Raw genomic sequence first — 21,413 nt, 5'->3', positions numbered from 1 at the left:
TTTTTTAATTCTTCATTTTTATGGGAAGGCTATGACTGTAGGCAGTTGATGATGAACAGAAACTTTGAAAGTCAAGTGCAAATAATTGTTTAATATAACAGCTTTACTAGTTTTGTTATGGCCAGATATTAAAGATATTAGAAATATTTATTTTTTTTATCTTTAAAAATCATTTATTTAGGAGCTTTATAAAGCTAGCCAGCTAGAGTCTGGATAATTTTAAAAGTCTCGCATACCAGTCTCAACTACTCTTTCCTAGCTCTTACTTTAAGTCGAAAATTGCTTCAAGTTTCAAGTCATCTTGTTGACTCGCTTAAGCTGGCCTGCATGTCGTTGCCCTTGCTACAAATGCGGCTCGCATGGCTTAAGCTGAACGTAACGTAAGCTCAACGTATCTGCTATATATGTGTATGTGCACATATATCTATATATACCCTCAATGTCTTCGGCATTCCATTGGTGGTATCCACAGTTAAGTGATTGCTGAAATGTATTTGCATAATTTCTACAGATTTTTCAATGCTTGTCTGAGCTGATGCTGCATCTACTGCTTGATGGTGATGGTGATGGTGATGCTGCTCCAGTCAAGCAGTTGAGTTATTCCTATCCTCTCTGTCTCACTTTGTCTATTTGCCGCTTTTGCTCTCGCTCTCACCTCTATTTCACCTGGCACATGTGTTGGCGAACATGCCAGTTAAGCGTCGACACTTTTGCCTCAGTTTCATTTTTTCATTTTCCTCTCTCTCTATTTTTTCCGTTTTATTTTTATGGTTTTGCATATGCGAATATTTTATGCAGATTTATGTCAACTTTTCTCGCTACGTGTGCTGCTCCTGCTGCTGTTGCTGCAGTTGCTGCTGGTTGTGCTGGTTGTGCTGCTGCTGCAGGTTCTTTTGGACAGCCGCCAACGCAGTCAGCCAAGCCAGGCAAGCAGCAGTTACCACGTGCACTCATTGAATTAGTGTGAGGCAGTGCTGAAAAGTGTGTTGTAAAATGTTGTTAAATTTTCGGCATCAGTGTTGCGTGTTGACAGCGCAACACACGGCCAAACAAGACAACAAAACAACTTGTTTTGCCCTACTCACAGCTCACAGCTCACAGCACGCAGCTGGGGGGAGGAAACACTAAAGCAAGCATTTGCCTGTCCTCAGCTGTCGTTTGAGCCTGTTTCCTGTCGCGTCTGAACCTACATCGTAACGCTGTAACGACTCTGGGGACCAAGCATTACGTCCGGCCCCTAACCGTACGGCCGTCTGTCGGTCTGTTTGCTTGCCCGCCTGGGCATTGCCCATTTTTGTGCTTTCTTTAAATGCGCCGCTCAGCATATGAAATGGGGTATATTGGTAGAGTGTCTGCCTTTGGATGAGCTTTGAAAAATGATAATTAATAATGAAAAAATGAGTCAATTTCTGACTAAATCATTTTTGAGGCACTGTTTTCTATAGGTGTTGAGAGTTCAAGAATTTGAATGGAATATTAACGCCACATTGAACCTTAGCTTTGTAGAGTATCGCTCAGTCGGCGTATAAATGCCAGTTGCATACTTATTTGTCTTGCTTTGCTTTTCTTTCATTTTTTAATGAAAAGAAAACTTATCTTCAACTTTATGATGATTTGAAAGCAACAACAACTTGTCACACAGAACTAGAAAGGAGAGAGTGTGAGACAGAGAGAACGAGAGACAGAGAACGCGAAGGAATGAGAGAATGAACATGAGAATGTTTTTCCCACTTCACTTGTCGTACATATTTCTCAGCTTTTTTTTCGTTCTTATATTTTTCTTTTTCTTACTTGACTCCTATTTGTGTTTTTTGCTGTTGCTGTTGTTGTTGTTGTTGTTGTTGTGTGCGCGCTACTTTTTCATTTCCTTTGTGTCGCTCTACGCTTTTCCTTTTCCTACCTCGCCCCTCAGTCTCTCTCCCTCTCGCTCCGACCGTCTCGCTGTCTTGCTTTATCTCTGACTGCTACTTTGAGACATGTTTGCCAAGTCAGCTGTAGAGCGCGCCGCCCCCATCCTGAAGTAGGACAACACTTAATTTTGTGTAAGTACTCACTCAGCTCATTAGGCGTGCGCCGCATGTACATCTCAGCTTCGCTTGGGGAAATTAAATTTCAACAGCAAAACGCTAAAGAAGTTGCCCAAACTGCAAATGTGTGTGTGTGGGAGTGTGAAGCCAAATGCGAATCCGTTTAGTTAGCCCAAGTGGAGCCATCAATCAGCAGCAGCAGCAGCAGCAGCAGCAGCAGCCGCAACTGACAGAGGAAATGAATCTACAGAGAGCAAGAGTTGCCTCAGTTTATGGATGCACGCACGCACGCACGCATGCTGTCCTTTCCTGCCAAAAACTATCTGCCACGCCCCCAGCCCTTAGCTCGGTTTAGCTCAGCTATGGCTCAGCTTGCCGCCTGCGGTCGCTGCAGCCAACTGCAGTTTTGTGGCTTGAATTATGGCAACCAACTGGCAGCTGCCATATAGCGGGCATTACTAACGGTGCCCCAATCGTACTCTCCTTGGCTCAGCCATTTTGTCAACCCTAGCTGTTGCCTGAATCCTTGCGGTCAGCAAAAAGTCACCGCACGCAAGCATTTCATATGCGAAAAGCTTAAATGCAGCATTTTGACCCTTTTTCGTGCATGCATTTTAAATGTGTATACAGATGGATATATGTATGTACAGATTTCGCATCGTAATGTTGTCTAACTGTTGTCTAACAGAAACACAAACAATTTTCTTGTTTACGCCAAAAAGAAAGAATATCATGTAACTTTGCTTAGTTCTCTGATTTCTTTTCACAGTTGCGAAGCAAATGCAAACAACTTAGATACGAAAAGTTTAAATGCAGTGTTTAAACTTAGTTTGAAAATGTTTTGCAGCTATAAATACACAGATTTCGAGTATAAAAAGTTACTAACAAAAAAATGTATAAAAATTAAAAAAAATTGTATGTGATAATGATCTAAGAACAGTTTCACAACTCTTGTAAATGCCAAGCGTATTTAATAAACGATAAGTTGTAATACATCCCTCTCTCTCTCTTGCACGCCATCCCCCTCTCTCTCCCGCTTTTTTTCTACCCATTCATCAACTTCGCTGTGGAACTGTAATAATCCCTTTTGAACTTTTGCATTCAGAGTTTCTGGCTCAGCAGAGAGCAGCTTGAACTGCAACTGTGGCGATTCGCCTAGGGATTGGCTTAACTTTAATACCTTTCAGCGTTTTTCAACACTGTTGCACAGCGGTGGGAGTTGATGGTGTGCAACAAAAACCACTTTAAATAATTACAATGCACAAATACAGCAAGAAGATATGAAAAAAAAAAAAAACAAAAAACAAAAACGACTGAAAACAGAAAAACAAGTAGCACACCACAATATGGAAAATATGTAAATATGAAAATTACACATACACACACAGAGAGAGAGATACCCACACATTGCACTTAAATTAGAAGTAAAAACAACAACAATAAAAAAATGGCGGAATAATAATAAATTTCAGGCCAGAGGTCCAGCAAGAAGCGCCACGATTCAGGGAGCAGAGCCAAGACAATAATATCTATGTCAGAGCTGCCAACAACAACAGCAACAACAAGAGCAACCACCGTAACCACAACAACAATGGGCCACGCCCCTTGCCCCCGTTCACATTGTGTGGGCAAGCAGCCAGGTAAAACTCAGCTCAAAAACTTTAATCTCTATGTAATATTTTTCATAAACTCGACGCGCGCAGGCCAAAAGGGGGCACAGTGCTGGCCACATATTTAATGCTAAAAGTTGTTGAAGTGGCAAAAGGCGCAGGCAGGAGACGCGGCCATGCACTGAGGGAAAATGCGAAGTACTTCAGAGACAGAGAAATTGAGAATAATTGAGAGGATTTCAGACTGAAGTTTAAATAATTTATTGAATAGAACTAAATTCTTTTAAAATAAATTACCAATTGAAACGTTTAGTCTAATTAGAAATTCAAAACACAATCAAGGAACAAATTAAGGTGAAATTCAATTAATTTAAGTGCAACTCCATTAGCTTTTCGCTGAGTGTAGCTATAGGAGCAGTCGGAGCAGCAATTGGAGCATGTGAAGCACATCCGAGTGGGTTGCCTGGTGGCTGGTGCAGCTGAATGGTAACTCTTTTTTTTTTTTTTTTGTACAAAAAGAAGAAGAGTCAAAAGAGGTCAGCTTGTGGCTGGGTAACAATGGTTAAAAAGCCAGCTTAAACGGACGCGTAGATAAACTGATGCTGCTGCTGCTGCTTCAGAAGAACAGTATGAAGGAGGAGGAAGGGGGTATTGATATATGTAGCTGGCGCAAAGCTTTGCCAATTAAACGCACGGATTAGGCAAATCGAATCAGCTGCAGTGCAGCCAGTTGTAATTGACAGGTGGGGGCGTGGCTACCAACACACCCACACACACACACTCGCATGCTGTATAATAAAAGATATAGAGGCGCGAGGATGGCATAGGGTAGACGTTGCCTTTTGTCTGCTTTGGCATCTTCAGCATGTGTGAAAGGCGACGCCCAGAGGATGAAGACAATGCAAGCGCAGCTGTGCAGCTGCCGGGTATAACTTTGTGGTGTGTCGTTGCATGAAAAATGGCACTTGATAAGGACGAAGTGTGGCAGCGGGGATACGGGCAAAGGACTTTGCCTGGTTAGCTGTTGGAGTCAGCCTGTCAAGCAGGAAGTGTGAAGCAGCAGCAGCAGCTGGAGCAGGAGCAGGAGCAGGAGCAGGAGCTGGCTAAACAACAGTGCTGATGAGTGGAAGCTGTTTTGCCCCGCGGGCTGCCATTTGTCTACCCAATGCAGGCAGCGCCCAACTGCTACTGCTGCTGCTGTTCCCGCTCTCTGCCGCCTTTCAACCGCTCCTGTGGCTCCTTTTTGCCCGCTGAGTAAATAGCAAAAGGCGCGTGTCGAGGATTTTGTGCGGGATTCCCAACTGGTTGGCTGTGGCTTATGAATGTAAGTAAGTGGCTCTTGGTTAGCTCGTTGTTGTTGTTTCTGCTGCTGCTGCTGCTGCTGCAGTTGCTGCTGATGTTGCTGTTGCCTTTGCCACTTCCGCATCACGAAGGACCTGCTCCAGCTGCGTGACTGTCGCCAGCTGCATTTGTCCACTGTCGTGTCCTAATTTGAACACGTTTCGTACCCAATGGCCACAGCACAGCTAAACAAACAAACCAACAAATAGCTCAGCGGACCGGGGCGTGTTTGGGAATGGAGGCGTGGCGCATAATAAAAAGTGATTGCGGTCATTACGGATGTTGAAGACAACAATTGTGTTTATTTTGAAAGCCAGGTCAATTGGTTGAGTGAACCACAAATAAAACAAAAATTAATGCAGCTAAGAGAGGGGAGAGAATGAAAGCTGTTGCATGGTTCAGATTAAATGATGGTGATGAAATGAAATATTTATATAAATATAAATGTGAAATTTCGTATAAAATTGCGATAGAGATTTAGTAAAGATATATATTAAATAAAGTTATCAATGACTAAGGAAAGATCTGAGCATTAACTTTTTATTAAGACTATAAGTCTTCATTTATCATCTTTACTCATAAGTCAGCTACGGATGGAGTTGTAAAGCGCAGCATGTACAAAGTTATTTTACTATTAATTAAACCAAAAATGATCCATTAAAGAGCCGTAGAGCCGCAAACTGGGACTTATTTACAATGCTGGGAGTTGAGCAACATTGTGAATCATTTGTCATTAAATTGTAATTTGGTACAGTCCAGGCCTCTGCCATTCTCTCCCATTCCACCTCGCTCACTCTCTCCAACTGTTCTGCTTTTGTGGTTTGCTGTACTCAACCGCACACACACAGACACACAGATAAATTAGATACCCAGCTTAAGTAGAGGCTCGTGTAATGTGAAACCCTTGCCTTTGGACTAATGAACGAAGCCTTTTATGGCCGTATAGGACGTACAAAGGACATCTCCTTGGTTGGTTAGTGAGGAAAGTGTCAATTGAATTGCAGTGACTTTTAAGGTCATCGCGTGCGCTGCACAGAAACTCGCATTGTGGATGGCTCAATCAGTGGGCGTATCCTGTGTTGTCTATCCTTTGGCTATCCTTCCGTGACTGCACTGCCAATCATCGTAAATCAGCGTTAAATTAGCTCATCGATGACACAAGCCAGACACCCAGCTACCCAGCCACCTACCCGCTGCTGCACTGGGAGCTGCCACCTCCTCCCCTGGCTCTGCCTCTGCCTGCCCCTACAGCTGCTACTTAGTTTTTGCTTGCTGTGCACGTTGCAAATTAACTTAATGTAGAATTCTAGCTAGGGGCGGGCTGAGATGAAGAGAGAGAGAGAGGAGGATCTTTAGTTTGTGCGGGCTGCTGGCATGAGTTTTGCTTGCTCTGTGCTTCCTGTTTCCAGTAGCCGGCAAAAGTGTCCTTAAGTGTTGCTAATGCTGCTGCACAGGAAGTTGCTTACGAGACATGAACGAACACATACACACGCACAGATACACACACACATACGTACGTTCGCAGACTCGTACACCCCACATCTAGATAGCACAGCTAATGGGCTTGGCATTGCACTTTTGCAGCCACTTGGCAACTTTTTAATAGAATGAAAATGTTAGCCCAGCTTTAAATGTCCTGCAAGTGGGCTGACTGTTCAGCTGGAATATGCGTTGATAACTTTTGCTAAAATATCAACAAGCAATTGAATTCAAGTGCTAAGTGCACACTTGTCGTTCGACTACTACTCTCTCTTAAATACTCTTCTCTCTCTCTCTCTTTGTCTCTCTCTCGCTCTGAACGCATTTAATAAATTTGCAATTTGGTATCCCTGATGCTTGAGTTTGGCTGGCAGCTATTTACGCAGCGTCTCTAATGAGTTTTTGCCCAGCGCTTCAAATGAAAGTCAATCATCGAGCCAGGCGGCTACGACTTGCAACTCGCATCCTTTAGCACACTTTGGCATCCTTTTTCTGTCTGCATACGCACACACGCTGCACTGCAATGCAATCGAATGCGTTGGGCTTCAAGTGTTGCAGCTCTTTTGCCACGCCTGTTTGTTGCCTTTTTTGTGTACCCCTTGAGAACGTATAAGTGTGGAGATATATAAAAAAAGAGTTGGGCAGGAACTGCTGCCTGCCTATCGATTGTTGTGTATCAATATTTATGTAGTAGCACCTTCGAAGGAAGCCCGCTAGGCTTTAGTGTTAGAAAAGAGCAAGACTTTCCTCGATTAACAAAAAAATTTATAAATTTTGATTGCTAGTTTTGATTAAATATAGTCTAGTTTGGCCAAATTCGATATTTATGTAATTGTATAGACCCTCCATAATTAGATACTCCATATCACTCTTATTACAAGATATACTACTAATAAAATCAAATTCTATATGCAAGTCTTCAAGACTTTATAAAACTGGATAAGATAAAGATGTATACTAAAATTCCACAAAAATCTGTCTCTCTTCCCATTACACAGGGTATCTTCTAGTCTGCCAATATACAGCATAACACACTTACTTTTCCTTTTTAGATCGTTTGAATGCAATTTTTTCTCTTTCTGCCTTTGTTTCAGCAAAATGCCGCGAGCTCAAGTGGCATTTTCTACCTTTGAGGCGCTGAGGCGAGCCTTAAAGCTGGTAAAGCTGGCAAAGCTGGCAAAGCTGACGCTTGGCGCCTCGGTTTGCTCCACTTTAGAGTTCGCATATGTTGATTGCGGTTTTACATTTTCTATTTTCCATATTTTCCCTTTTAGCTTTCCTTTTGTTGCAGCTGCTTTGGTGCGCTTTGTTCGCGCACTTAACATGCGTCATGTTTTTTAACAACTATTTCAGCGCGGTTCAAAGCCATTCATAGGAGCTGCTCAGCGATGATAATGAGTGCTAAGCATGTGGTTGGAAATCATTGTAGTACAGGTGGGGCAGGTGGGAGCAGCAGGGAGAAATATTTGAGAAATATTTGGAAAATAATTTTAATAGTAATTATAATTAATGAAGGATGGGGGGAGAGTGTGACTATGTCTGAGTGAAAATAACGAACGTAATTTAAGCTAAGATTTTATTTAAGCTTTAAGTTGTGTATGCAATATAAATTCATAGGTTAAAAGATTTTTAAGCCGAGCAAGAGAATCTGTCAGAAGAGACTTAGATCAGTTTTAAGTCTTTAGGCAAGTATAGTAATGCAATGACTGTATATATCCTAATATATCTTGCGCAAGGGTATCTCTTAGTCGGGCACTTCCAGCTAGAATACTTTTACTTATTATTCGAAAGTTTTTAAAAATAATCAAAGTTCTTTAAGCATTTCAAACGCCTTCTACTTAAAGAATTCCTGTTCATCGTCGATGTTGCTTAGGCTGCTTGGAATTTAAATTCCTAAGATTATCTCCTACCAAAATTAAACTTACATTTTACATGGAAATGCACTAGATATAATATACAACGAGGAATTTGCGAGCAAGCAAAACAAATTTGAATTCCAAGAATTCATTACAGCGGCACACAAAAAGTGTTGTTCACGTGCCAGCCATACAGTACAGTCTATACTCGTGCATAATGAACCATAAAATGGTCAGTCATTAAGCGATCTGATCTGCTCTGTTAGGGAACTAACTATGCAGAATATTGCAGGCCAAAACAAAATGCTGGACTATTAAATCAGGGCACAGACTTTAAAGAGGCTTAAAAAGGCTGGGAGGGGACAGGTGCACAATAGAGGAATTACTGTAATATATAAAATGTCAGCTAGGCAAAAAAGCAAAAAAATACTAGAAATGTCAACGCAACATGCAACAACAGGCACCGCAACAACATGCAACTGGTAGATGGCCAGGGGTTGGGAGCCGAGGCGTGGCAGTTGACACAGATTCAGCACACACACACACACATAGAGAGAGAGAACAACACATAACATGCTGCAACACACGCAAAAATTGTGGCCATAAAATAAGCATTTGCATACGTTTTTTCGAGCCTGCATTAAAAGTAGGCAGAGGCTGCTTAGATGAATGTTAGTGTGTGTGTGTGTGTGGAAAAGTGCAAGCGATTTGGCCTGAATCGATTTTGGATTGGCCATTATCGGTATCGAGAGGCCAGCTCATTTTGCTAGCAGCTGACCCAAATCGAGGCGGCTGCGGTGGCTCTTCTTGCTTTCGAGTGGGTTGACTAACCCCTAGGAGTATTCTCTAAACAGCAGTCACAGCAAGAAGCTGTTAAGCAGCTGAGCTCTTGAGCGGAACTGCAGAGTTGCAGCTGCTGGAGGTAGGGTTGAAGCGGAAGCAAAAGCTGAAGGTGTTGCATTTCGTTTGTTTTTTTTCGCGATATGTCAAAAATATTTTTGGCAAGTCATAAATTGTATGGGCTAAAGAAGGTGTGTAGGTGGGTGAGTGCGAATGTATGTGCTGGTGTCTGCTCTTGGACTCTGCTTAGAGATAAGTGCGTGCTTTACTCGGGCTTAGTATGTGATAATCCATATTCAGGTTTTTGAACAGGCAGAAGAACTTTTAAAGTGAGTAAACAGTTTCCAACTTTATGATAAATTATCTGTACAAGTATGGCTGTATGACTTTAAAATTCAAGAAATTGATGATCTAAGTGAGATATGGTATATAAGAGACTCGACTCTCTTCTCATATACATTCAAGATATATTCGTAGCAATTGTTTTATGGCAACCAGAAGTCGTGTCACGCGCTCAACTCTATTCGAGCAGCTCATTAAAAACAGTTCGAGCCTTGTCAGGCGCTGCTTCCTGCCCAGGAACAGGAGCTGCTGGTAGTAGTGAAGCAGCAAGTACTCCCGGCGGCATCTGTTGCCACTCGAGGCGTGTGCAAAAGTTGAATTTTAATTTGAATGTGACCAAGTTTATGACTTCGAAATGAGTTCAACAAGCGACTGTTGCTCTCGCACTGTGCACTTTGCGTCCGACCGCTCTCTCTCTCTCTCTCTTAACAGCTCAATAGCTGCAGCGTTTGCATTTTTCTACAATTTAAATGCAATTTTTCAAGATACGTATTTGCGTATTTCTTTTTTCTTATTTTATTTATTTATTTTTGTTTTGCATTTAATTTATGGAATTTGCGCAATTTCGATTTTAACTCACAGAGCAGTTTATTTTTTGAAAGGCGAATAAATAGAGTTGTAAGTCGAGAGAAAATGCATTTTCATGTTGGTGTTGTTGTTGTTGTTGTTGTTAAAGTGAATGTAACCATAAATAAAAGTAAATTGCGTTTGGCTATAAAATCCAATGAGACTCCAAAGAGCGCAGAGAGAAAGAGCGAGCGCAAAACTTGTTTATTTGCTGCACAACTGCGCCAAAGGAAGGACTCTACAAGGATAAGGCTATAGCTGGAGCTGGAGTTGGAGCTGTAGCTGGCGGCTGAGAGACAAAAGGCAGCTGTGTGCCAGCAAAGGCAGCCAGGCAACCAGGCCTGATTATTACAAACTTATTACAAACGTGCCAAGTAAAGGAATGCCAACTACAGGATATGTATATACATATATGTATGTGTGTGGCAGGATAATAGGATATGCGTATAAGAATAAGAATACCAAAGAATTGTTGCCCATTAAGTTCGTCCCATTGTTGCAAGCACACAATCGAAATGAAATCCTCACGTACGCCGAGGTACAAGCAAAATGAGCACATAATGCCAGAAAGGACATACAGTGAGGACAGGAGAGAGCGAGAGAGAGATAAAGAGAGAGAAAGAGCGAGAGAGAGAGAGACTGTAGAGGAGAATTGAAGTTGGTTGTTATTTGCCTACGCTTGTCATATTTCATACACAACATAACAATTAAATGGGGAACGTGGCTGACAGCATAGCGCAGGACTCGTTGATTTAAGCACAATAATAATTTCACGATATTTGTATAAATTTGCAATTGCATTTTATTGAGCAACGGCGAACGCATAAAATTTACATAAACAGTTGTGACCCACTCTGTGTGGTAAGTAAACAATTGGAGAGACAAATAAACAGACAGACAGACAGCGGACAGACGCACAGACAGACAGCCTGACATGTTATTACTCATACGACGTGTGGGCCAACGAGCATGAGCAACGAAACGACTTTCAGCTACGCTTTTGCTAGTTGTTGGTATGTTGGATATTACACAAATATATAATCAAATTTGTCTTACTATAATGCTAAACATTATTGGAAAGTGTTTTAAAAAAGTGCTTTAATTTCTGAAAAGTGTTGGAAAGCGTTTTAAAATAGACGATTTATTGGTGTTGGCTATTTTACATTTATATTATTAAATATTCAATGAGTATCTAAAATAGTAAACAATAATCTCAAAGAATCTTAAGTCAAATTTTTAGCATTCTCTATAATTATTAACATTTTTTTTCTCTATTGCCTTTCTTCGAATACATAGTTAGGGTATTTCATTACGTTCTTCCATAATTAAGTTTTCTCTTGTCTTTGTTTTTAATTAAAACAACGACTCATTAACTTTTTAATTTGCCAACTTGATGGCTTTAAAGTGCTGCACTTGCAATGCTGCATTGTTCGAGTAATTTGCCGGCTTTAACTGGAAGATAACAACAACAACAAAAGCAACAAAAAATTGCGAATGAGAAAACTGTTGGCAACAATTTCATTGACACAATTCCCTTTTATGCAGAGAGGCAAACAAATAAAACAAAGCAAAAAAAAAAAAAAAGAAATTGTCAGCGACAAAATCGATGCCCTGAAAAGGCAACGAAATAAAACAAAACAGCCAAAAGCAAAAGTCGCAGTAAATTGCACAAAATGTGCACAAGTACGCTCTGTAGTGGCCCCCTCTATCTATCTTCTTCTCTCTCCATTACTCACACACACACACACACACCCTTGCTATATACTGCCAACAGTTGTACGTGTCATTTGGCTGCTGTTTTATTTGGTCGAGCATAATGCGAGTTTATGTTTATGGTGCAGTCCCTGAAACTGGGCTGATCTTGCACTCGGCGAAGCAGAAAATAACCAAAATAAAAACATGAATAATATTTAAAGAGCTATGCGATGTGCTGTTGCTATAAATATCCTATAAAAGTATGGTAATCAAATTTGCTATAGTTTCTTTAGTTTCTTTGGTTTGGAATGCTAATGGGATAATGAATTGAAAAAAGTTGTAAAATTAATTTCGGAGCACAATTTGAGTCATATTTCTGCCTACGAACTTAAGTTTGATGAGCAGATGTAACGTGCTATAATAAAATATAATAGTTAGGGTATATCATAGTCTAGCTAATCCTAAGCACTTTGACTTTCACAGCGAATTCTGCAAATTCTTAAAAATAGATTTGAGGCTGGCATTTTAGGACACGGCCAGTTACTTGGGCACGTCCTAATACTATTTGTAAGCTAGAGGGAGAGAGAGAGAGAGACACTGACACAGAGAAAGTGAAGAGATGCAGAGAGCGAAGAGCAGTGGAAAACGAGGCAGCTGCAAGCCACATGCTTTTCTAGCTAGCCAGACAGGCAGGCGACATTTTTGGCGAAATATAAATAAAAATGGAAAGTTTGCATACAAAACTGAGGGAAAAAAGTAAATGGCGCACAGGAAGAAAAACAGCAGGAAGGTAACTAAAAACGGAAACGAAAGCAAAAGCCAATGCAGTAGCAGCGGCAGCATCAGCAGCAAAAGAGGGACAGCGGCTGAAGTAAAATGAAAAAAAAAAATAAAAGAAAAGCGGAGCAGCTGCCAGCTGAAGAAGCTGCTAAATCAGGTCAGGGATTTGGATGCCGCTCTTGCGTCGAGTTCTATATATAGATAGATATATATTTATATGCAAAAATACCCTGTACTTATTATGCAAGGGCATACAGTAGGCATGTGATATGATAACTGTTATTTATTTCAAGTTAAAAAAAATGTTGCCTTGTAATTAACAAAGAAGAAATCGAAAAGTATCTAATAATCTACAGGGTATCTTGTAGTATATCATACACTGTTCTTAATCATCTTGTCTTTGCTGTTGTTTTTGCTGTTGCTGCTGCTATTACTTTGTGCCATTTGTTGTGGCACATTGTCGTTGATTTCTGTCTTTTACACTTTTCAAAAGAAGAGAAGAGAACACAAATTGCGTATACGCCGCGTGATGCCGAATGCAATGCAATTTGCCAGACCGGGCATTAATTTAATTACGAAAACAGCAAAATTTGTGCTCCAAATGAATGCTTTTGCAGAGTTCGCAGCTAAAACAGCTGTGTGTGTGTGTGTGTGCGGCATGCCACATGCCCCGTCCGTCTGCAGCGAGAGCTGCAGCCTGCTGGCTTTTTGTGTCACTGGAGCAGAGACACAGCCAAGTCGTTTTGTGTGGAAGTGTGAAAGGCAACTTTGGCCGACAACCACAAGCTGCATTTTTAATTGCGCACACGTGCGAGCTGAACACTAAGAAGTAGAAGTAGTAGTCGAAGAAGAAGAAGAAGAAGAAAAAGAACAAGTAAGAAGGCTCTAGTCGAGACTGCTCGACTAGGAGATACCCTGAACCCTCTAAGCTGATATTCTAATCATTCTGCACTTTTATGCACACACACATACACATGCATCCACACGCACGCATAAGCCTGCGCTCTGCTAACTGCGCAGTAAGCAGCGACTGCGCTTGGGCTGCGCTGCAGTGTGGGCAATATTATGAGAATTTTTTTGTTGAATAATTTCTTTTGTAGACATACGATCTTAATAAAACTTTCAGAGCGTAATTATATGGTGAATACGTGTGTACATTCCAAAGCACAAGTCTCTAGTACTTGAAATGCGTTTTTTACAAATTGGGGGCGAAGGGGGCGTGGTATCCAAAATCTGTAAATTACAAAATCTTTATATCCATTAACTTTATATACAACTCAAATTTGAAGACTCCAGGTCTAAAAATGTTCAAATTAGGCTGAAAAAACAAAATCAATTTTTCGATTATTCTCGATAAAAAAGTTATCGGACGATTTATCGAAAAAATAAAGCAAACTCGTACTGCGTATGGTACTCACGAGTATGCATGCCAAATTTCAGCTCTCTAGCTCTTATAACTTCTGAGATCGACGCACTCATACGGACGGACGGACGGACGGACGGACGGACGGACGGACGGACGGACGGACGGACGGACAGACGGACAGGGCTATATCGACTCAGCTCGTCACGCTGATCAAGAATATATATACTTTGTGGGGTCTGCCACGCCTCCTTCTGCCCGTTACATACTTTTTCACAAAACCATTATACCCTGATTTCCCATTTTCAATGGGTTCAGGGTATAAAAAGAACATGAAGTAGAAGTGTTAGTAAAAGGGCATCTGTCAGTGGGCGTGGTGTGCCAGTGTTTGGCCAGAGGCGGCTGCTGCTTGAACTCATTTAGCGTGGAAATTATGTTGCGCTCAAGTGGATTTTGACAGGTCACATACAACACATAGGGCGCGAGTCGCCGAGAGAGAGAGAGAGAGAGAGAGCGAGCGTCGTAGTAGCACTCGCACACATCCTTGAATCCTTTGGCATGTTTTGTGCTCGTTTTTCGATCCCTGACCCTCCCACTACTCGGCAGCTGGAATGCCTGCAGCTGCCACAAATTGGGGCCATTTGAAGCTGTTGGATGCTCAGGGCCTTCTGTCTAATTGATATGCAATAAACATTGAGCGCCAGACAGGCGTATCAATGAAAAGCCCTGCATATTGCCCAACTGACAGCCATGACAGGCAAAAGCTCTGCCAGCAGGCATTTATTTGCCAACCCCCACAGCAACTCTACAATGTCTCTCTCTCTCTCTCCCTCTCTCTCTCTCTCTCTATAGCTATCTTGCTCTATATCTATCTGCTACTTGCAACATTTTGAAGCAGCATTTCAACTTTTGTTTTGCTTGAGTTGTTGCTGCTACTTCAGGTTCTGCTGCTGCTGCTGCTCCTGCTGCTCATGTTGATGCTGTTGCTGCTCCAGCTCTGGTTCCTTGTTGCCTGTCAAGTATTTAAGTCTAATGCGCTTAGTTGTAGCTCCATGTGATTCCCTGTATTAATAGATTAATAATAGCCGAGTTGGAGTCATGCAGGAGTCAGCGAGTTCAAAGGACACAAATATTTATGATTATAATGATCTAAGATGTAATCTAATGTAAAGATAAATATAGTTTGAGTATTATTGATCGATAAATGCTGATTAATTAATCAAGCTTCGATCTAGCAGACAGTTTTTTGAAAGGATATTAGGTCTTAACTGATATTTTAGAGGCAATCAATGACTTCTTGTATATTTCATTAGCTGAAAAATGATCTCTAACTATACTAATAGAAAATGTTTCGATTTATATCGATTTTCAGCTAAACTTTTGAAATGCGATATATCAAAGTTCTGGAAGAAGAGGTTAGTCAATAAAATGTTTTACTTGTCGAGTATAAAAAGTTTATTTATAAGACAAGATATGCTGAAAAATTCAAACAGATGAAATAAATGTAATACCCTGTATCAACAATGCCTCATATAAATAACAGATGCTTGCAATTCTATAAAATGAGCTTGACTACAGGGTAACTACTAGTTGAGTAGTCTTAAATCTCACTCAAAGGCATTTAAGTAAATTGATTTGCAATGATATTTGTGGTAAACTTTAGACAAAAACTGTTCTCGAGCAATTGGGCCTGGCTATGTTCTAATGCCAATTTTGCATAGGATTGCGTATACGCAATATTGATTTATAATCTTAATCGAATTAGGTATTAATTGAGCAGCAGCCAATTCCAATTAGGCACTTGAGGAGTGCTACGGCTCAGCTATTGAGCTACCTAAAGCTGCAATATATAATTTGAGATTACTGCACAATTTACTTACTCATTTTGCCATGCGAAGCACTTAACAATAATTACGTATACGCCTAGTGGCGCATGGTTAAGCCGGCCACCGAAATTTGTTGTTTATTGTTGTTGTTTATCACTGCTTTTATGTATATCGATAACTTCACTTATTGTATTCTCACTGCAATAGTTGATAAACTTGTTATTAATACAGAAGCAGATGCAAATGCAGATGCAAATGCAGATACAAATACAGACACAGATACAGATACATATATAGTTATTGATACAGCTATTTGTGTAGTAGCTATATTTATTGTAATTGCACTCGTTATTTATTTAGCCTTTGCACATTTCATTGCTGGCCAAAGATTTACCATTCATATGCATATTTGATTATACTTTCTGGCCTACACCAAAAAAATGCCAACAAACACCCGCAAATTTAATTTTGTTCATTTATTTACAATTTTAATGTATTTATGCATATTGTGCAAACATTTTTCGGTTATTTTTGGCATCGTTGTTGGTGTTATGTAAATTATTTATGTTTGTCGTCGAGAGATAAGGGCAACGAAAGATGGAAAGAGAGAGAGTGGAGCAGGGCAGGGCAGGACAGGGCAGGCAATAAAGTGGCAGCTGCTTTGGCATAATCTTGCTTAAGCAACACATTTGTGCTTGATTGGCTGTGAGAATGATCATCCCTCAATGATTTAGGCAAAGCATTTGAATATATTAGAAGTTGTTGCTGACAAATATAATACGAAGCAGCTAGTGAAGTGAAAATGAAAATATATAAATATTAAGTACCAAACTAATAAATTATCATTGAGTTAAACTAAAGTCTGAATTAATTAAATTCCTTATTGAATTTGAAATGAACTTAAAATTAAAAATATTTTTATTTATATCTTATTTCATTTTCTATGTGGTATAATTACTTCTTTTATGTCCGATCGTTTTGTATTGAATTTAATTTTTCATTATTATTTAACATTCAATTAATCTGTATTAAAAAATGTTTGTTTGATAATTAATTTTATTCTTGTTCTCGCACCGCAAATAATTTAAATGAGCAATTTTATCTGCCCAGCTTTTTTTGTGACTTTTAATTATTTTCTTTAGGCTTGATTAAACTTTTATGAACTCATTAATTATTTTTTATAACAATGTGAAAAGACCAAAAACTGCGTTGAGCCTGCATTCAAAGTGATTAATAATGAATATATATTTATGCAAGCATAAATTATCTTTTGGCCAATTTATTATTATAAATATATGCATAGTAAAAATAGACAAAAACTGGGCCACGTTTGAGTAAACAATTTTGATTGCTTTCGGAACCTTTTTGTTCGGGTCTAACGAGCAAAGTAAATTAGATAGCAAGAAAGAAAAAAATGAATTCTTGTTTTGCCGAGTTTCTATTTGCAACATTTAAAATAATTAAAATGCCACATAAGAAATGTTGCTCTGAACACAGCAACCTTTTGGGCTCTTTGTGGAAGAGTTGTGAAGGAAGAGTGCCGAGAGCTTGGGTGTGGGGGCTTTAACACAGTCAGCTTTTGGCTCTGACCCGCCGCAAATATTAGAAAGACACAACAACTAGAAGAGGGCGACCATAAAAAGGGCAGCTAGCAAAAATTGTAGGCGCTAAGCAAGATTTATGAGGCCCTCAGGGCCAAGGCAGCGAACCAGTGGGGCAGTGGGGGAGTGGGGGTGTGGCATTGGCATTGGCATTGCTCTCGCTGAAGGGCCATTATTTGTTTTAACTGTGCGCTTTGCTGCAAAGTCTGCGGCTACACATTTCAATAATTTAAAGTATTTGAGCATTTCGAGGCAATTTGCTTAATGGTCCTGTGCCACGCCTCTCTCCGCCGTCCAACCGACCCACCAGCCCAATGCCCGCCGCAAACCGTGCACCCTCCCCAAAGGGTTTGTCGGGCGCAAAAGCTCATAAATAAGCCAAGTGTCCAAGGCAGAAAGCTTTAAGATGTTTTTGCCCCAAAAGAATAGAGAGCTAACTACAGTGGCAAGAAGCTGCTGGCCAGAACATGTGTAGCAGCTGCTGTTGATGTGTGTGTGTGTGTGTGTGTGTGCGTCAGCGTGTTCGTTGCACAACAGTTCAAGGCCGTTGCAAGTTGCAACCCAATTACGCAAAAAAAAAAAAAGCGTAGCTGAAAACGCACGCAGCTGCAACCTTTGAACCTTTCGAAACGAGCGTGCCTCAAAACCCAATCGATAGAGCGTTGTGCAAGCTAAGCGAGCTCAAAAAGTGTAATTGGTGTGGATATAAGGGTATATATTTATATATTGTATGCATACATAATAAGATATAAGTCTGCCAAAAAGTAATACATTATGTAAAAACTTAAATTCTGTATTGTAAGCTTTAAGTTTCTCTCATCTGACTTAAAGTAGTTCAAAGTTTGACGGGAGATATTTTTTTTTTTTTTTTTTTGAATGCCAATGTTTTTTGTACAGACAGACACAAGGAGATGAGTTTTAAAGTCGTCTCATTTGAATTTTAGTTTCAAATTTAAAACTCAAGCTTTCAATGCTAAATGAAATTAGAGATGCAAGCGAAATTTATTCAGTGTGTATAAAGAAAGTAAGATACGGTTTCTTTTGGAAAGTTTTATTACTCTGAATAAAAGTTAAGACTTAAATTAAATTCATAGTTGACCAATTTTGACGGTGATTTGATTTGTGTGTTTAATTTAAAAAAAAATTAGAATTTGTATTACTTTAGTTGCTTAAATGCCAATTTCAAGAATGAAATTATAATATTGATATTATTTCAAATATATTTATAAATTATTTTAAACTTTAATTTGCCCGATTAACGTATATAGAATTGTTAGGTTTAATTTTTTTGTCAGTTAGAACTTTTCTATATTATTTAAGCCCCCAAATTCGCGGAATTCGAATGCTTAGCCATTAACAATAACAATTAACAAAAATTTAACAAAAGCAAAACATTTAATTCTTTTTTGTACACAAAATTGAACATGGTCCTAACAGAACGAAACTACGATTGTATTGAATAAAAAAAAGTTCAAAGTTCAAGGATGGGATAACCGTAGATTTTAACCGTAGGGCTTAATAGCCTAATGGGATTTGCTTTGATGAGCTTAAATCTGATAATTATCACAATATATGCAGATATTCAGCACAACATTTACGAGACTCTTAGAACAGACCTCACCCCGAACCAAATCTGCCTTTTTCATAACCCTTTGTAGCCCTCTTTGAAATGTGTGTGCAACATGCATAAAAGTATGAAACAGCTTGAGCTCTACGGTCTACGCTCTAGCGAGCTAGACAAGTTGGAGGCAGCTGCCTTCCACATGCTGGCGCTGCTGAGCTGTAGTCAAAGTTGTGGCGTGCCGTGGAATTCCTTGTTGATGCCACAAGCCAAAGCAAAAAGATAAACACGCCACAAAATGTGCCAATGCCAATTGTCGAAAGGGGGCAAGGCACAGTACGGTTAGCTAGGGTTAACTGTAACACTAAAACACACACACACATACGCAGTCGAACACACATACACAGTCACATGGGATGCACAACGTTCAAGGACATGCAGCGAGAGCTGCCTGCATTTGTATATGTAAGTCACGAGGTTTTCTGAATGTTTTCTTTTTTCTTTTTTTTTTTAGTTTACGGCGCCTGCAGGTTATGCAACACCTTTTTGTTGCCACATTTTATTATTCATCATCTTCTGCACGTTGTTGTTGTTGTTGGTGTTGTTGCTGCTGTTAATTTGTTTAGCTAATTTTATGAATAGGCGAGCTAGAGACGCGCACACACACACACACGCAGCATTTCGTGACGTCAAAAATGTTGGCAGAATTGCACGCTCTCTATCTCTCTCTCCCTCGCTTCAGCTCCCGCTCTCGTTTGCTCCTTGTGCGTGCGTATTAGAGCAGCTGTGCGCTGTATCTGTATCTGTATTTGTGTATGTATTTATAAATATGTATTTATGTGTGCGTCTCTCAGTGTGTGTGCGTGTTTTCACTTTCGCTTTTTCATTGATTTTTTTTAAGCGCGCATTGTGTGGCATGCCACACACACACACATACACACGCACATTTATGTTACTATTTTGTTGGAGCTTTTTTGGTTGCCTTTAAACAGCTTCCACTGTTAACTTGTTTCACTTTCATCTAAGCACAACACGCCTACACACACATACATACGTGTACGCACTCTCTCACACACACACACACACGCGCGCTGCGTCGTCTTTTGAGATTGGCCGCTAACGTCGCACAGCGTTCGCTGCCAAAACTAAACTGAACTCGTGCCACGCTGCCACATCGCATGTGACCAGCGTGCTGCTTGTGGCAACAGCAGCGTCAGCAGCAGCAGCAGCAGCAAAAGCAGCGGCAGCGCCAGCACTCGTAGCAGCAGCGAAAATACTGGTAACAGTTTTCCACAGCGGCGCAGGCGCAATTTTCCATAGAAGATTTGTGCCTTGCCTCGACACTTGTGCTCCACTGTCACAGTTCACGTCACACTGTTGCTGCCTGCTCCTCGGCCTCTCGCACACATCTTTGTTGTTTACATTGTTTTGGTGCCGCCCTCGAGTATGCTAGGCAGTGTAAATAAAATTACGCATACGCCACGTGCTGCGACAAGTTGTTAGCCCAGCTACAACTTAGACAAGCTCTGCATTAAAATTAATGCACTTTTGCTGCTCTCCTATAATATATAAGGGATATACGAATCTTGTAATATATTTTTATATTTTTATTTATATCTTTGGCAATTCCATTTTTATTTCAAATCCGCCTCAATGCACTTGACGCCCATTGAAAAGCCTGAAGCGTGAGCCAAGACACTGCACAGAATTACGACTCAATTTACAGAAATTGAACAAAGCAGACCATGGCACTCGCTCCCACACACACACACACACACACACACATACACAGAGAGTGGGAGTCACACGTGTGAGCTGCGTGTGTCCTTTTGCTGCTGTTGTGTGGGTCGACAACAATTTTTACGCTGATTGGTTTCAACTCACTTTTTCACAGTGTTTTTATTTTTCTTGTACTCTTGCTGGCAAACATTTTCGAAATGGGGTATATGGGAATGTGAGAAGAGTTTATGAAAGTTAGAAAAAGTAGAGTATGGAATGTAGACTTCGGCTGTGATGAAATGAGATCTATAGTAATATGAAAGTTAGAATGATATAGCGTAGTAGATAGGCTAGATTGATGATGATGAGCGAGCTGAAGGCGTCAACAATTGTTAACTCTTAGATATATGATACATAGATAGGAAACTTAAAATAGCTATCCAGAACTACGAACATCAAGAACTAACGAAATGCTTCGAGAGCTGAAGAGACCTATAGAATTAGTTGAAAATCATGCTGACGACTTATAAAACTCTAGACTTGACTCAAAGAGCTTCAGAGAGAGTTTTAGAGCTCCAGAGTTAATAATGTTTAAGAACTGAAGTAATATAATCAAAATATCGACTCACATCTACAATCTATTGTACATCTTCGACTACTCTAACATCTTTATCTTCACACATGTATAAACACTGCAATTTGCGGCGTATCTGTTAGTTGTTCATTCCCTAAAAGTTCTCTTGTAGTTGATTTTCAGCTTTTGACGAAAAAGTCAACGAGCCAAAGCCAAATGTCAGCTTACCCCG

At 40.2% G+C, this 21,413-nt stretch overlaps 1 protein-coding gene across 7 annotated transcripts in view; it reads right to left on the bottom strand.

Annotated features, from left to right (window-relative positions):
• The window catches only part of LOC6586587, a 51,283-nt gene extending 31,242 nt beyond the window's left edge, over positions 1 to 20,041 (bottom strand). For 2 of the 7 annotated variants that reach the window (XM_015160426.3, XM_044009586.1), the window contains exons 1-2: positions 19,834 to 20,036; positions 15,781 to 15,924 (exon numbers count right to left, since the gene is read on the bottom strand). In XM_015160426.3, coding sequence (XP_015015912.2) covers positions 15,781 to 15,784 — 4 coding nt within the window. In that variant the 5' untranslated portion in view covers positions 15,785 to 15,924; positions 19,834 to 20,036. Of the gene's footprint in view, positions 1 to 15,780; positions 15,925 to 19,833 lie in introns of all 7 variants that reach the window. The other 5 variants (XM_015160425.3, XM_015160424.3, XM_044009587.1 and 2 more) reach the window with 5 other exon arrangements.
• Positions 20,042 to 21,413: the final 1,372 nt, after the last annotated feature.

Source organism: Drosophila mojavensis, unplaced genomic scaffold, assembly GCF_018153725.1.
Source record: "Drosophila mojavensis isolate 15081-1352.22 unplaced genomic scaffold, ASM1815372v1 contig_74, whole genome shotgun sequence".
NCBI lineage: Eukaryota > Metazoa > Arthropoda > Insecta > Diptera > Drosophilidae > Drosophila > Drosophila mojavensis.
Note: the sequence above shows the minus strand (reverse complement) of the source record. Positions and strands in the feature narration are given on the sequence as shown.